The following is a 15,554-nucleotide window of genomic DNA, read 5'->3' as shown; positions in this document are numbered from 1 at the left end:
CATCAAAAGTGTTATTTATATCATATCTATATGCTTAAATACTTTGAAAGATCTGCATTCGGTCCCTGTCCCAATGTTATGCAATCTATCACTTGCATATATATATATATATATATATAAGTAAATAATCATCTTGGCCATCTATTTTTTCAATATAGATGGTTGAGAAGAAAGCAAGCAAAAAGAAATTATTAATTAATGTGAGATTACTTAAACTCTCCATGTTTTTTTTGTTCAACCATCCATTTTGGAAAGTTGGATGCTTGTAGTGCCAAACGTGTAGTCTCTACATAAACAGGGGAGAGCCTGTAGGGGGGCCCTGGTTCCTTTTAAAATATAAAATAAAATAAAATTTTCATGTAAATTTTAAAAAAATTTATAAAAATTTTAAAAAATAACATTTCTGTCTTCGTCAAAAATTTGAAACTATAATTTGGCTCCCTTTTAAAAAAAAAAATTGGCTTCGTCTGTCTCTATATATACATAAGAAGTAGCAGAACATGATTTTAAAGCGTCTGATTTCAGTGCACCGGATCTGCTCTCCCTCTTGCCTTTGTTGTCTAGTGTTGAACAACTTGTTTCCTGTAGTTTCTCTCTCTAACTTCGTTCTCTAAAGTTGAACAACTTGTTTCTTGTTGTTTCCAAGAGACTGCTTGTCAACTTAACCAAATCTTTTATCTCCTTCTCCTCTCCTTGTGTAAAATTCAACAACTTGTTCCCTGTTGTTTTCAAGAGAATGTGTGTCCTTCTCTTTAATTTGTGATCTTATGCTACCAAAAGGATAAGATGCTTCCATTTTCCTTTTCCTTCTTCCTCTTCTGCTGCTTGTAGTTCTTAGTGGGTCGAACAAAACTGTCCTTTGTCACCGACCACACTTTTAGAGGACCATCGTCCCCTCAACTGTGCAGTAACACATCAGCCATGACTTTCAACATGGACCTCGATAGGCCGAGGCGGAGCTAGGATTTCATCTTTATGGGGGCCGAATGATCGTGCAACCAGTAAATAAAAATTTTGAAAACTTTTAATGGGGTCAACACCTATTTTTTCTATTTTAAAAAGTTGATGGCATGGCCCCCCTCCCTTTGAACCCCCAACAGCTCTTTTCACTTTCTCCCTTAACATACCAGGAGAAGAAAACGAAAAAGAGAATAAAGCAAAAAGACACCAGAATTTGCGTGGTTCAAAGACCTGGAACATTCAGGTACAAATTTTTTTCCTTTTTACCATAGTCACAAAAAAAAAACATCTTTTTAAAAAAAATGCAATAAATTAATTTTCCGTTTAAAAATTTAAAAAAACATGTTTTAAAAAAAAATAAAACAAAAAAGCATGTTCTTGATGTGTTTTTTTTCACTTTTTTCATTTTTTAAATACAAAACAGTTTTTTTTTCATTTTTATTTTTTATTTGTTGCAAATCTACTTATCTTTAGATGCTTATATTATTAGTTTCTCACTTACTTTATTTTCTCCTCATTTTTAGTTTTTTTTATTTTTTAAAAAATTTATCATTTTTTTCTCATTTTTTTAAGCTCGATGTATTATACCCGAGAAAACCTTGCCACTCTAAAAGACTTTGGCAATTATCAGGTATTCATCTTCATTGAATATATATATATATATATATATATATATATATATATATATATATATATATATATATATATATATATATATATATATATATAATGTGTTCAGGATATGCCTAATTTTTTCATCAGTTGGAGGAAGAGTTTGTCCTAAATAGATCCTTGGGCTTGTAGACATAGTTTTACATGCTTCTTTACTAGGAAAAACCTCGTGAGGTTCATTTCCTAATTGATTTAGTAGAGAAATTATGTTAAGTTGTCTAACTTTCATAATTAAAAACCCAAAACTTAACATTAGCCATATAAAACATAAGAAACTGCTTTCTGCAATATGTTCGAACTAAAGCATGACCGATCTACATGAGCTATATATTCTCTTGGAGATATTAATAGGAAATGTGAAAGCTGTGGAAGGTACCATTCACACCGGAAAATAGAAAAATGATCTTTGGTATATGTGTAAATCTTATTTCAATTCCGATTATGTGGTTCTGTGACTTTTCCATACTTTTTCCTTCCATTTCCCAAAGAATCCTCGGCATGGTCGCCAGTCTAAACTCTTCTTCTTTCTCTAGGATTTAACCTAAGGTTAAGGCGCAAAATAAGATAGTTTTTTTATATAATTTCCTCATGTTTATTAAAAATTGATAAGACTTTCTATTTTATTAGAAAAGTCTTACTACTCTAAAGAAACCTGTGCCAAAATTGGACAAAAAAAAATACTATCTACGTCATATTACATGTAATTTTAAGAGACTTTGTCAATTTTTGTATATTTAGGGAAATTCAAATAAAAACTCTTCATAAACAAGAGCTGTCACATGAGGTATTAGCTATAAATTTGTAATGCAAGAACAGTTCGCGGTCCTTTTAGCAAAATTGTCTGATTGGTTTCTACATAAAAGGTGTGACCCATATGAACTCTTGTCTATCAGCATATATATATATATGTTGCAAATTTAAATGTGCAAATACCTTTTCAACCTCTGATCTTCCGTCTCCATCAAGTCTCTCACAATAGGCTATACAATGCTTATAAGGTGCCGACATCTCTCTCTTTTACTTTGTCCTCACATAAAATGAAAATTATAGAATCTCTTTCTCTCTATCTCTCTCTCTCTAAGATGAAATGAAATCATGTAAAGGAGATGTGGCAGCTTCCACAGGCAACCGACCGAAAGGAAGAACAGATATATAGTATGCGTTTCTCCTTTCTTATTTCCACCAATTAGTTTCTGTTTATCCCTTTTCCTTTGTTCTCGACTATATGCATGGTATTTCTTGCTAAGACTGGAGAGGAATCTGACTACCAACAAAAAAGTTGCGTCCAACGGATAAACCCCATCTTCCATATTAATGCCCACCTCAGCAAGATGCCCACTAGATCTAGATATGTATGTCCCAGATCAAGAGAGAGAATAAATAAATAAGCAAAAAATAAGTAATATCAAAAGAGTGAGAGAGAGAGAGAAAATCAAAATCAAAATAAATAAACAAGAAAAAGGAAAAAGGAAAAATATCTGGAAAAAGAGGACGACATTGCGTTCTCTTCCGATCGAATCTTTGCCTCTTAGCACGTGTTTGACAATGGGATGACTTCCAACCAGAAAAGAAAATATGGGGAAAGATGGATGCATGCTTTTAGAGTATGACCGAAAGGGCGGTGGGGTACTCCTGTAGTTTTACTGCGATGTTGATAACTGTAGTACTGGGTTAACTGTAGTCTGGGCTCACTTATTAATGGAATCATTCATTCTTAAGTTGTTTCAGAGTCAGTCAGAGGAAGGAAGCTGCCCCCAAAAAGAGGGACATTTTTTCATTCCCTATATGTTTAAGGTTGCTTCGGAACCTAAGTGTACCTTTATTATTCTCATCAGTTGTAGTGTCGCAATATACCACTGTTTGCAGTGTAGAGGAATAGTGTCCATGAAAATTGAACTAATGGTCCGGTGAGATCACGCACAAAATTAAGATTATATGCAGTTTAAACGAGTCGATATCGAGCTAAGTTTAAAGTGTTCGGTACCTACTAAAGCATGGGACTTTGACTAGAAACCGGGCTCCATTTGACTTGACGTGGATACTACCATGAACCCTAAATAGACTGGATGTGGTTCTAGCTAGACCGAGTTAACTCTTCCGGGCTAGGTATGACTTGACCCAGATACCATCATGACCCTTAGTGTGGGTGTGGTCCTAACTTGACCGAGTCAAGTGGGCTCTACTCACTCTTTTTTGTGTTCCAAACCCTGCCAAGTGTCATCTTGAGGTTCCTGTCTTCTTTTTCTCATTAGAAAAGCTTCATTTGAGTCCCAACGTTATCCACAAGGACAATCAAACGGATAACGAGCACTTTCTGTAGTTCAAAAAAACTGTTCTAAAAGAAAAATCTTTTCCTATATAAAAGGAGCAAACTAGATTTCTATATAGATGTCAATCTCGAATCTATATTAAACTTTTGACCTTCTTCAACTTAAACACTTAAAATCTCCTTGACCTTTTTCTATTTAAACACTTTAAGTATGACCCTATAAGTATGACCCTGGGAAATAAGCCACATGTCACGATATCGGATCTCTTTTACGTGATCATTTAAAAAAATATTTTGTTTGTTTTTTAAAGCTTTGTTGGAAGACTATGTGACGAATTTTTCATAAATAATGACATTGGCAAATGTTAATTCACATGCCACATATATGAATTAATGCATCATACGTAATATACTCTATATATAGCATGCCGGTGACATAAGATAACATTGCAGTATTTTTATAATACATTGCTTCGGGTAACAGATGCATTATCATATAGTTTATAAAGTTCTATGATCATGTCACATGTTATATTATTAATGAAAGCATTCTACTTAGGTTTCCGCATAGAGAAGATACTTCTTTATCAGATTTTGCAAGTTGGTAGTCAGAGGTGTGTTGAAATAGACACTTTGATCTTCTGTGATAATCCAAGGGAATATTTTTCTCCTTTTCTGAGATAAAGTAGTCTCAATTTTTCAGGCACAGAGAACACTATAAATAGGTCATCTTCATGAGCCCAGAAGCACACAGCTTGATCTTCTCTCTTCTCTCTTCTCTCTTTCTCTTGAGTCTTCAACTCTCTCTCTCTCTCTCTCTCTCTCAGTGCTGTATTTCATCTTGGTAGTGTAAGTAAGGACAATGGAGAGGGTGGTGGCACTGGCAAGGGCAAATGCAGTGGTGATGTTCAGCAAGAGCTCATGCTGCATGTGCCATGCTGTGAAGAGGTTCTTCTGTGATCTTGGGGTGAACATAGTTGTGCATGAGCTTGACGAGGACCCAAGGGGGAAGGAGATGGAAAAGGCGCTTGCAAGGCTGATTGGCCGGGGACCGGCTGTCCCGGCCGTCTTCATCGGTGGCCGGCTGGTCGGTCCGACTGACAAGGTCATGGCTGACCATCTCAATGGCACCTTGGTCCCTCAGCTCAGGGAAGCTGGGGCCCTCTGGCTGTGAGCCAAGTCTATTTCCCAAGAAAATAAATATGCCATTTAGGCCTTAGAATAAATATAAACATAATGTGCTCCATATATATATATATATATATATATATATACTATAAGAGGGAGAGAGAGAGAGAAAGGCCAAAGTTTTTGCAATGCCTTTGGTTTTTCTTTGTCTTTTTTAGTTCTTCACTTTTCTATGTTGGGGAAGTAGCGGTTTGTAACTTGCTCTTAGAAAGAGAGCATTATATGCAAAATCAAATGAATAGCATAGACTGGTTTTCATTTTATGAGGCATCCCTTATTTGTTAAGTAGATGCCATGCATCAAGAACAAAGGGCAGAAGTGGAAGTGGGTCGACCTAGAATAAAGGGCAGAAGTGGAAGCCGGTCGATCTGCGGTTGTCAGTAGAACAGTTATGCTTCAACTTTTGAGTAGATTCACGAAACAGTAACAACTTGTTATTGTTATCAAAAGACCACGAAGGGTTTTTTCAAATCTGAGTTTCCATTTGGACTGAGCCACACCCATTTTGCCAGCTGCAGCCATGAAAAGTTTCTATGAAATCCCTATAATTAACAACTGTTATTTAAATTTGGTGACGGCTCTGGGGTCAGAGAGCAGCGGGGGAGCTAAAAAATTTAAAGCAAAAAAGATGCACAAATATGTAAATTTTTAGTTTGACGAGAGCGGTAACAAAAGGCCATCTCAACATATTATTGTAGCCTTATGCCCATCCTGGCTTATATGTGGTCCTCCACTGTTAGAGAAGTGTGATTTGCAAGAAGATAAAAGACATGCCAATGGATCCTAAGTTCCAAAATTTAAGCAACCATCATGCTGGTAATTCCTCCTGCTCATACATTAACAGCTTGTTGCAAATTTAATTACCTTTGAAATATTTAAGAGAGATGTTTGTTTATCTTAGCATTATGATCATCAAGACCAATTGAACCAGGGACACAAATTACAGTCCAGTAATTACCCGGTGACGCGAACATGTGGGATGCTTAAGCAGAAAAAACTCGTCAACTCAAAATCTCAGAGCAAAATGAACGAAATCCGCATAATAATCAAGAAAATACTAGCTTTAATTGGCAAGAAACATGATTTAAAGGAAGTTCATGGTAAATAACATAGGGCTTTTCACATGAAAATTTTTTTTTTACTTATTCAGCTAATTTTGTCTTTCTATCATGATAATACATAATGCAGCATTTGCTTGCATCAATCTGAGTGTCTGTGCGTGTGTGTGTGTGTTGTTGGGGGTGGGATGGATCCCAAGCCAAATTTCATGAATGAATAAATGCTGATCAAGTTCATGTATTAAGAAAAAGTTTGTCGTGGATGAATTTGTCACACGTCCATGTTTGTGTAGTGCAGGGGTGGAGGAGGGAGCCAAGAGGGAAGGGGATGGGGCAGCAGGAGTCCTGGCCCCCGCTCCCAAAAAAAAAATGTTAAAACTTACATATAAAATTTTAAAAATTTCATTTATTTTATGTAAAAAATTTGAAAAATGATATTTTGGTCTGGGCAGAATTTTTAAACTATAATTCAGGTCTTTTCAAAAAAATTCCTAACTCCACCTTATAGCCCATTTTAAGTTGTTTTGCTGGTGCTGCTTTGATAATACAACTATAATTTTTTAAAGTTCAAATGTATTTTATAGTGGCTAAAAAGTTTGACGCCTTACTGTTTTTTGGGTTGCTAATCTTCTCCCCACAAATGGAATTGTATGTTTCTTCTTGTAAAACAAAAATGTTGCATGGAAATCCTGCAACAGTTACAAAATATGGAAACTCTCGATCCTAACATATTCTTTACAGAGAAAATGTCAAGATATTTCGGCCAAAGTCCTTTTCACAAGTAAATCTCTGGGTTTGTTTATATACAAGGAATTAAAATTATTCGACGATTACATATTGCGGGATGCTAAAAAATTTTGAAATTGTTAGTGAAATCATAGTTGGCAAACCTGTGACTCGGAGGACTTGGATCAGCAAATGACTGGGTCACTGGATCAGTGAGTTGACTTGTTGATTCCATTGAGTTTTAAAATAACCATAATGTAAATCAATGCAGCTGAATCGGGCAAGTCAGGGCTGAGACAGGGCTGTGTCAGGGGCGAGCTGGGCCATCCTTGACTTGTGGCCACTGTTTTTAGTGATCCAGCTGACTCACTCGGGCGATTTCTGAGTCAACCCGGCCAGTTTGCCAACTATAGGCAAAAGTCTTTAGTCATAACTCATAGGTCATTAGCAACAATTTTTAATATAGTGATGATTTCAGTTGCTTTTAGCAATGATTTACGTGCATTGGCCAAGAGTTTAAAACTTTAACCACCTCACAACACCCGCAGCCAGTTGATTTCAATTCTCTTGTCAAAAAACTAATGTAATATTACCAGCAAATAAATACATCTAAACCTAACTAAAATATGAACTTGATTACATCTAAAAGTTATATTTAAGTGCTAGTTAGCTCTAAGATCCACTTTAAAAGAATTCTATTCACTCCGAATTCAAATCCATTTACACAAGTCTCATACAGTGTTGTAAATTTACCAGGTGGGGTTTCAACTGATACTAACCCACACATTTTTATATTGACTGAATAAATAAGATCCCACATTTATTTGTAATCGGCCGGTTCTTTATCAGATTTCAGTTGATTATTGATCGTCTGCTCTGCTATTCCAAGAATTGGGTACAGAATCTGAATCTTATTAATAATCAGACTTGGATTTTGTTACTCTTATCTCACTGGACAAATTCAAAATAGAAGCGGTTGTTCGGATATATTCAATCAACTTAACATCCTTAATGACATCATAGCTGAGCAATTTGCACCAAGTACTCTTACTTCGGGATCCAAAAAAGGTACAATTCATAGGAGTTGGTTGAACCATCTGATGATTCTGTCTATTCATGCATGACCGTCATTTTCGTGAAAAGCATGGCACAAGAAAAAAATGATCACGACGACGATGATGATGCATTCTACAATAGCTAATCCATACATGGCAGTTACGAAAAGATTTTATATATATATATATATATATATATATATATATATATATATAACCAGGGAAAAATAAATCTCCAGCTCACAAAACCCATTGTTTACATTGATTTTCAAGATTTCTTTTCCATCCCTACATTTCCAACGTTCTGCATGCATGTATGTGGTCAGTTTTTTGAACCCAATAACATAAAGAGAAACCTAAATGATTCATTACAGATATATATTTCTTGAGCTCTACAATTTGGCTTCTAGCTTTATCTAAAGAGCAATAGTAAAATTCAACTAGGCACATGAACTTGATAACTGGCTATTAGTACAGGAAGCTGCGATTGCATATGCAGCACAAGTTAGATTTGGATCAAGAAAAACAATTTAGTTCACTTTACAGTAAAAGCATCTACAGTTACAAAGCTTATTGCTCCCTAGAGTAAACAGTGCTCACTGATGAACTCTGCAACAAAGGTTTTACAAGTGCCATAATTACCCAGAAGATTACACGGTACAAGATGATTTTGAAGTAGCAGGTACCCCTTCTGCAGACATTTTGATACACCATTTGCATGCCTCGGAATCTTGATATTTAAAATTCCGATTGAAGATGACTCAAACTTTACCTCACCTTCACGTCAATCAAACTTTTGGGAGAATTACTGGAGCCAACAGTCGCTTTTTCCACTATAAATCTACTGTAAGCAAGATATTGAAATAATTAGGCATAAGTATACATCATAAAATGAATGCTTCCCCAGCATGTTCTGAAAGCAATAACGTACGGAATAACAATATCAGCATAGGAAAATCTCAATCTCCTAGGTTCATTTTGAAGTTCATGGACAAATTTGCCAGTTCCTGCTGGCAATCAAACAAATGACGAAAACCAAACCAACCTACAGAATGAGAATGGAAACAGGAAACAATCACAACGCCATAAGGAAAATTATCCCAGAACCATCATTTCTTTTAGCATACTTTACTATTGCTGGATGGCCTAACAAGGCATGCAAAAATAAAATAAAATAAAATAAAAAAAAAGGAAAAACTGAAAGTGAAATGAAGTGCAGTGTCCAACTCATCCAGAAAACCAGGTCCGCAATCTGCCCTCAAAATTTTATTGGCATGCTTCCTGAGCTTTGACTATAAAAGAGGGAGGGGCAAAAAATAAAAAACTGAAGTTGAACTAAAGTGCGCCCAAGTAGTCCAGAAACCAGATTCAACACAAATAAACAGTGCAGGAAGCAATGTAAATAAATGAAATTTGATGCCTTCTGAGAATCTCAAAACAGATTCCATCAACTTGAATGCTAGTCGGTAAAGCCTAGTGAGATTCAAAGTGAATGACTTTCATGGATGAAAATATAAATATAGCACTAATCATCCAAGTTGACTATTCAGACCCATTGCAAATATTTTTCAGTGTAAAGCATGGAACCAGACAGTACATTAAACTTACTGCCAGAAGATGGCTGCCATATTTTATAGGACATCAAATCAGACAAGGACCAAATAATGCCACAGTAGACGGAAATTGATATTCTAGCAGCCACTCACAAAGATGTCAGTATGATGGATTTCAGGAATTAAACTAACAAGAATAAAATCCATATGGCCTATGACAAGGTAGGAGTACAAGATCACATATTGGGTTATATGACATTGACCAACAGAGGGGGGGGGGGGGGGTACTATGTAAGCATGCATAAAGTATACATAAAAGAAAATTGTAAATTACACCAATTCATCAAAAATAGAAAAATAAGCCACCCAAATATACCTTTCCAGACAAATAACACTTCTTTGGTTCCAAAACTAACATTTAGCAACATGGACAAAGATATGGTTAATAACTTAATACGTATATCAGAAGATTCAGAACCTGAAGCACTTGAAGCGTACTGAGTTGAAATGGGCACCAGAGTATCATCACCCATAAATTAAAGACAAAAAGTTGAATTATCTACATAAGATCAAAACTTTCATTACCTCGGACAAGGAAATTGAAGTCCACAATATTTTCTATTTTATCTTCATCAGACGTCATATTTTTGTTGCACACCATAAGACACCATCCTGGTAAAATCCCAGATAAATGTTATCTTAAGCAAAATCAGTTAGTACCTTCAAAGCCTAGCCAAGTTCTACAGCACATAGAGTCATACTACAAACAATAAGTGCAAAGTGAACCTACCCATCATTATTTGCCTTCTTCTTCCTCTTCGGAATCTGACTTTGCAAATAGTGGCTCCGGCTGAGTTTGAGCATATGCTGGTGCTATAAACTTGGGATCTTTTGCTGCAACATCTGCATATCTGAGAATAGCCTCTCTTGGATCTTCCTCCATCCATGTTTCCTTAATGAGTCCTCCTTCCTGCAAGAAGCTCCAAGTAATCTCCATAAATCACCAACATCTAAGCTACAAAGAGCAAAGATAGTGGTGCGTTAAACATACCTTGAGAAGATATTGTGTCAATAAGCTCCCTTTAGTTGAACCAACTCTCCCACCAAAACCTGGACCAGTGACAGGTAGGTCTGGTTTATGTGATTTCATTGGGTCCTTCAATACCTTCTCGCGCTGCCGTTTACGACTTGGCTGGTCCCGGAACAAGGGTAGAGCATGTGGATTGTGTATGACAGGCTTGGCTTCAAAGTCATCAACGGACTTCTTCCTAGGTGCACGTGCAACACAAACTAGGGCTCCCCTTTCGCTAATGGTTGGATCATAGAGAATATGTGTCCCACCTTGTTTTTTGTCGCCAACAGTGGCAAAAACCTTCAGGAAGATCAATTAAACAATTAGAGAAGTTCTGCATAACAGCTAAAAAAATGAAAACAGATGAACCAAAGAGTATCGGAATGAAGCAACAAAAATCATTATGCCCAAGAGAGACAATTAACCTGATTAAGCCTTGAATGCCATGCACAACGCACAATACTGCACGTTGGAGATATTCCAACTTTTGAAACAAGCTCCAACCTTTTTGTGTCATAAAAGCATAACATGCTTCCAGTATTTCCATCTTTTTCTATGGAAGTCCCCGTGAAAATTAGCTGCTCATCAGGACTGAATTCAACATTCGTCTGAGAATAATGATTTGGCAATTCTTCAAAAACATGGAGAGGCTTCTTACTTTCCCGCAAATCCCAAACCTGAGCACATTTATGTCACAAGAAACTGAAATTAGAACTACTACACTTGGATAGGAGCAAAATAGCAAGCAGAAAAAAGAAATGACCAGGCATTTGCCAGATCCAAGTTGCTAAAGAACAGTCTATGACGCATGCATGAGGAACCAGGAACTACCTTTAAGGTACCATCCATGCTTCTTGAAAGAAGCATTTGTCCATCTGAAGAGAATTTAAGTCCTGTAATATCATCATCATGAGCATTCTCAACATGCATGTCTGGCCTACTCCCCCAACCAGGCTTAAGATTCCATATCTGCATTATCAGAACATATCAGAAGTTCCTTTACTTGAGATACTCTACTAGATTTTCACAAGACGGACCCTTTTCAAGTAAAAAAATCTGTTTCTGTTGAATAAGAAAATGACTTCCGTAAACTAAGCATTACCTGTATGGAACCATCCCCAATTCCACCAGTAATACATTTGCCTTCACGGCCCCATACACATGTAGTAACTGGAACTCTTCCTGGCCTTGCAAGTTTAGGTTTGATAACCTATTATCAAAAAAAACACAGGAAAAATCTGATAAGCTATTCTTACGTTTTCACCAGCAAAGAACACATAAAACTGCTAAAAGTTGTCCTTCCCAGGGGTCATTGTCTTGGTTAGTTACCAAAGAAATAGTAGTTTTACAACACAAGACAGGCCAGGTATGGCTGCCTAGGTAGCCTGACGCTGACCACAACTCATCTTGTCCTAGCTCTACTAGTACATAGACATGCATGGAACCCATTGCTGTCCTGCCCATTTGCTAAATGGGTTCCAAAGGGCCCAAAAGAAAAACCAACCAAAATATCTAAAACAAAAAACAAAAACAGACTGAATAAGTTGAATTGACCTATCGGCAAGCCATCATCTACGTTCTGCCTGTCAGGAGTCTAGACGTAAATGATAGTCCTAGGCAGGGACTTGGGGCTGCTTGATGATTGCATATACACAAAGTAAAGTTTTAAATCCTCCACATTATTAGTACATGAGCAGACATAAGCAAGGTCTTGCATGTATACCAGCTGCTTGCACAAGACATCTCCAGGTTATGTCCACATGAAGTTTCAACTTTCAACACATTCCAGCTGAGTTATCACACTCACTGACCTTCCAAAAAACAAACCAATACAGGAAAAAATTGAGCAAAATCCAAGAATGACCAAGCTGGATGTTGGACTGTCCATGCTCTGTTATCTTCAACCATCAGCTTGGTTGTGCAGGACTAACCCAATGTCTGTACCTAGAGAACAAATAAGGTGGATGCTGAAAAGGACCACCATTAGACATCCCTTCCCTTCTGCAGTTTGCCCATGGTGCATGCACAATGTCCATTTTATCTTCTAATTGACAAAATAAATCCTCTCATGCAAAAACAGCCTCCATCCTAGAATCTACACAATTATATTTACATGAAACATGCAAGACGTGCAAATGAAAATTTACGAGTTACACACCTGCTTTTGACTTTTAAAGTCAGTCACATCCCAAATACGTAGAGATCCATCCTCAGAAGATGTTAAGATTGTCTGTTTTTCTTTGGGATGCCACTCTCCACAAGTTAAACCTGATATATGGCCTTTAGTGTTCTTCAAGTCGCGGAGATACATGTCCCCTCTTACAAACTCACCCAGCGTAAGTCCGTCGCGATCAAAAATCTGAAGCCATAGATAACGTGTTTTTTGAGTACCAAAATCACAGCATAGAACTATGGGTCAGCTCTCAAATATTTAATGTATTTTAAAACAAAAATAAACAGGAAAAAAGAAACTGGATTAGGCTTGTAAAGAACAATAGGAGTCCAGAAAAACCTTGGCCTGAGCAGAACCAGTTACACAGAGAAACCGATCTGATGTTGGACTCCAGCTTAGACTGCGTACTTGGTGACCTTCAAATGGCTCCAGCTGCCTAAACGATGCCAGTCTGGAGTTCATCCCTTGGAAATCATACATACGAACACTATAGTCGTAGCTACCAGACAGAACTCTTGATCCAGTATGATCAACCGCGAGTGCTGCAACAACCTGCAACATGAGCGTGGAATTGATTTTACAGGAAAGATATAACTGAGAACACAATTTAAGGACGAAATTCAGAATCCCGTGCATCACATTCAGCAGTTTGGTTAATTGGGAAACCAATAACCTAGAGAAACAGCAGAACACTGATTCGCTTGGATGCAAAAGCGGCAAAGCCTTTTTGTTATTCGTCCATGTTTAAAACATCCGCTATCGAAAGTTCATGTCCTTGAACTTCACCGTTGTTTGGAAGAACCGTTACTTTGTACCGAAGAAGCGTTGTGGAGTCTCCATCAGGAACAGTTTGGTTAATTAGAGACTGCTATTTGCTAAAAAATGGTAATTTAAAAAACAAAAGCATTGAAGTGTTGAGGAAAGAGAAAAAAAAATGTAGGCAGCAAGGTCTTAGTTGAACTTACTTCAATCTCTCTTACAGCCAAGACCACTATAAAAAGCAAAGAAACAGATAAAATCACTAAACTATTTAAACCCTCAAAGAACTTCCTTTTTTCTTTCTTAAGAGTGAAGAGGCAGATTCCAAAAGACTCAGAAAAATTCTCAAGCATCGGCTCTGAACAAACCATATGCTTTTCTTCGTTATGGGAATTTTAGCTCCTTCTCCAATCACAACGCAAGAAAGTCAAAAATTCAAATTTTAGACGCAAGGGAGATACTAACTTAAACTAGCGATCCACTTATACAGCAAATGCTATAAAATTAAAGAACCGACATTCAGAAACACTAAGCGGACATTCAGAAACACTAAGCGGAGGTTCTATATAACAAGTAAACCAGTTAAAATTCGTATACATCTTACGGTAACTGAAGTTTCACTTTGATCTCCAAATAACCAGGCAGTCCAAAAAGCACCAACCCAATAAACTAAAGGATACAATAGTTTCATCTACATACCCTAGTGTGCCCCTTCAAAACGATCTCGTTACTCATGGGAATCCTATACAGGTTGTCCCCTTCTACATCCGAATCACTCTCCTCTGAGTCCGTCGCGGCAGGAGGCGGTCTCGGAGGTCCGATCATCATCCCGTCGTCATCATCCCCGCCACCAGCTTCAGGCCCGTTCCCGGCAAGGATCTGCGCAGCCTCCTCCTCGCCAGGCTCCGTATCTCGGGCATCTTCCGAGTGACAACGGCCGACCGCGCCATTAGATTTAAAGTTTCCGGCGCCACTAGGGCTAGTTTTTTCGGCGTCACGAGAATTTGAGCTTCGGAGGTCGTGGAGCCAACCCTTGGAGCCGGAAAAGGAGGAGGAAGTCGTCTGCTGCTGCTGCTGCTGGGGGCGGCGGGTGGCGGAGTGGACGGCCTCGAGGGAGACCTGCTGCTTGGCCTGCTTGCCGAAGGAGAGGGGAAAGTGAGCCCTCATCCCCTCGTATATCTCTGCCTCGTCTCCTCCCTCCATGGCCTCCTTCCTCCCTCCTCTACTTTCTCTTTTCCTCAAAGCCGCGGTCACAGAGACATGGTGCTTATATGTAACAAAATATTTCCTAATAATAATACGCAATTTGTAATAATATAGTTGTTAACTTACCTCCTATAATAAAACAGTACTGTTGATAATTTATCGTCTACACTCACACTGGATAAATATCTTTGTAACAACAAATGTATTCAAAATCCATAAATTCACTCATTTAAATTGTCCTAACACCAATAAGGACCAACTTTTATCAAATAGAAAATTTTAGGAAATTCATCATGTTTTAAACCTACCTTTATTTATAAATTTTAAAAAGCTAGATTTTGAGGTTTTTCTAACGAAAGCTTCACATTTTGTTAAACTTTTAGGAACATGATAAACGAGAAATGTTAACTGCTATTTCTTCTAACACTATCAATAAATTGTATGCTTATAATAGTTTTCCAAGCTACCAAGTTAAAGAATGTGTGCCTAACGTTTTAATAGAACAGTTTTTCTGAAATGTGTAGTTATTGTTAAAAAGAAAGTCATAAAAAACAGTTTTTTAAATTATAAGACAAAAAGTAGGGCAAAAACAAAATTAAATATTATTAAATGATTTAGCTTGTTTAGATGATAGCTTCCAAACGTTGTTAACTACATGATCTTCCCCATGCTTACAGCCAAGATTTAAATGATTTACTTCTTGTCAAGTTTTAGGCAAATCCCAACCGAAGCTGAATCAATTCTTCCCAGCATGGTTGAAATAAATTTACTTTCTTTGCCTTTTTCTTTAACTTGAATTTGAGTTTAATTTTAACAACAATTTTGAGAAAGGCTGTGCCTTGAGGGTTGTTGGCAGGCCAGCT

The 15,554-nt window shown here is 37.2% G+C and overlaps 2 protein-coding genes across 3 annotated transcripts; one reads left to right on the top strand and one right to left on the bottom strand.

Annotated features, from left to right (window-relative positions):
* The first annotated feature begins 4,760 nt into the window (after positions 1-4,760).
* On the top strand, positions 4,761-5,075 carry LOC116254689 (glutaredoxin-C1-like). The gene has a single exon (XM_031630230.1). It carries the CDS (start codon positions 4,764-4,766, stop codon positions 5,073-5,075), a length of 312 nt encoding a protein of 103 aa, XP_031486090.1. The 5' UTR covers positions 4,761-4,763.
* Positions 5,076-8,358: 3,283 nt separating this feature from the next.
* On the bottom strand, positions 8,359-14,733 carry LOC116254687 (uncharacterized). 2 transcript variants are annotated; one of them, XM_031630224.2, is made up of 10 exons: positions 14,185-14,733; positions 13,066-13,278; positions 12,712-12,912; positions 11,656-11,763; positions 11,385-11,522; positions 10,979-11,230; positions 10,533-10,853; positions 10,272-10,451; positions 10,067-10,153; positions 8,359-8,772 (listed from the first exon to the last, which is right to left on the bottom strand). In XM_031630224.2, the coding sequence occupies exons 1-8, from the start codon at positions 14,686-14,688 to the stop codon at positions 10,278-10,280; spliced, it is 1,911 nt and encodes a 636-aa protein (XP_031486084.1). In that variant the 5' UTR covers positions 14,689-14,733; the 3' UTR covers positions 8,359-8,772; positions 10,067-10,153; positions 10,272-10,277. The 2 variants fall into 2 exon arrangements, with proteins under 2 accessions (XP_031486084.1, XP_031486086.1); XM_031630226.2 differs by having other exon boundaries at positions 8,359-8,769.
* Positions 14,734-15,554: the final 821 nt, after the last annotated feature.

The sequence above is a fragment of the Nymphaea colorata genome, chromosome 5 (genome assembly GCF_008831285.2).
Source record: "Nymphaea colorata isolate Beijing-Zhang1983 chromosome 5, ASM883128v2, whole genome shotgun sequence".
Taxonomy (NCBI): domain Eukaryota; kingdom Viridiplantae; phylum Streptophyta; class Magnoliopsida; order Nymphaeales; family Nymphaeaceae; genus Nymphaea; species Nymphaea colorata.
Note: the sequence above shows the minus strand (reverse complement) of the source record. Positions and strands in the feature narration are given on the sequence as shown.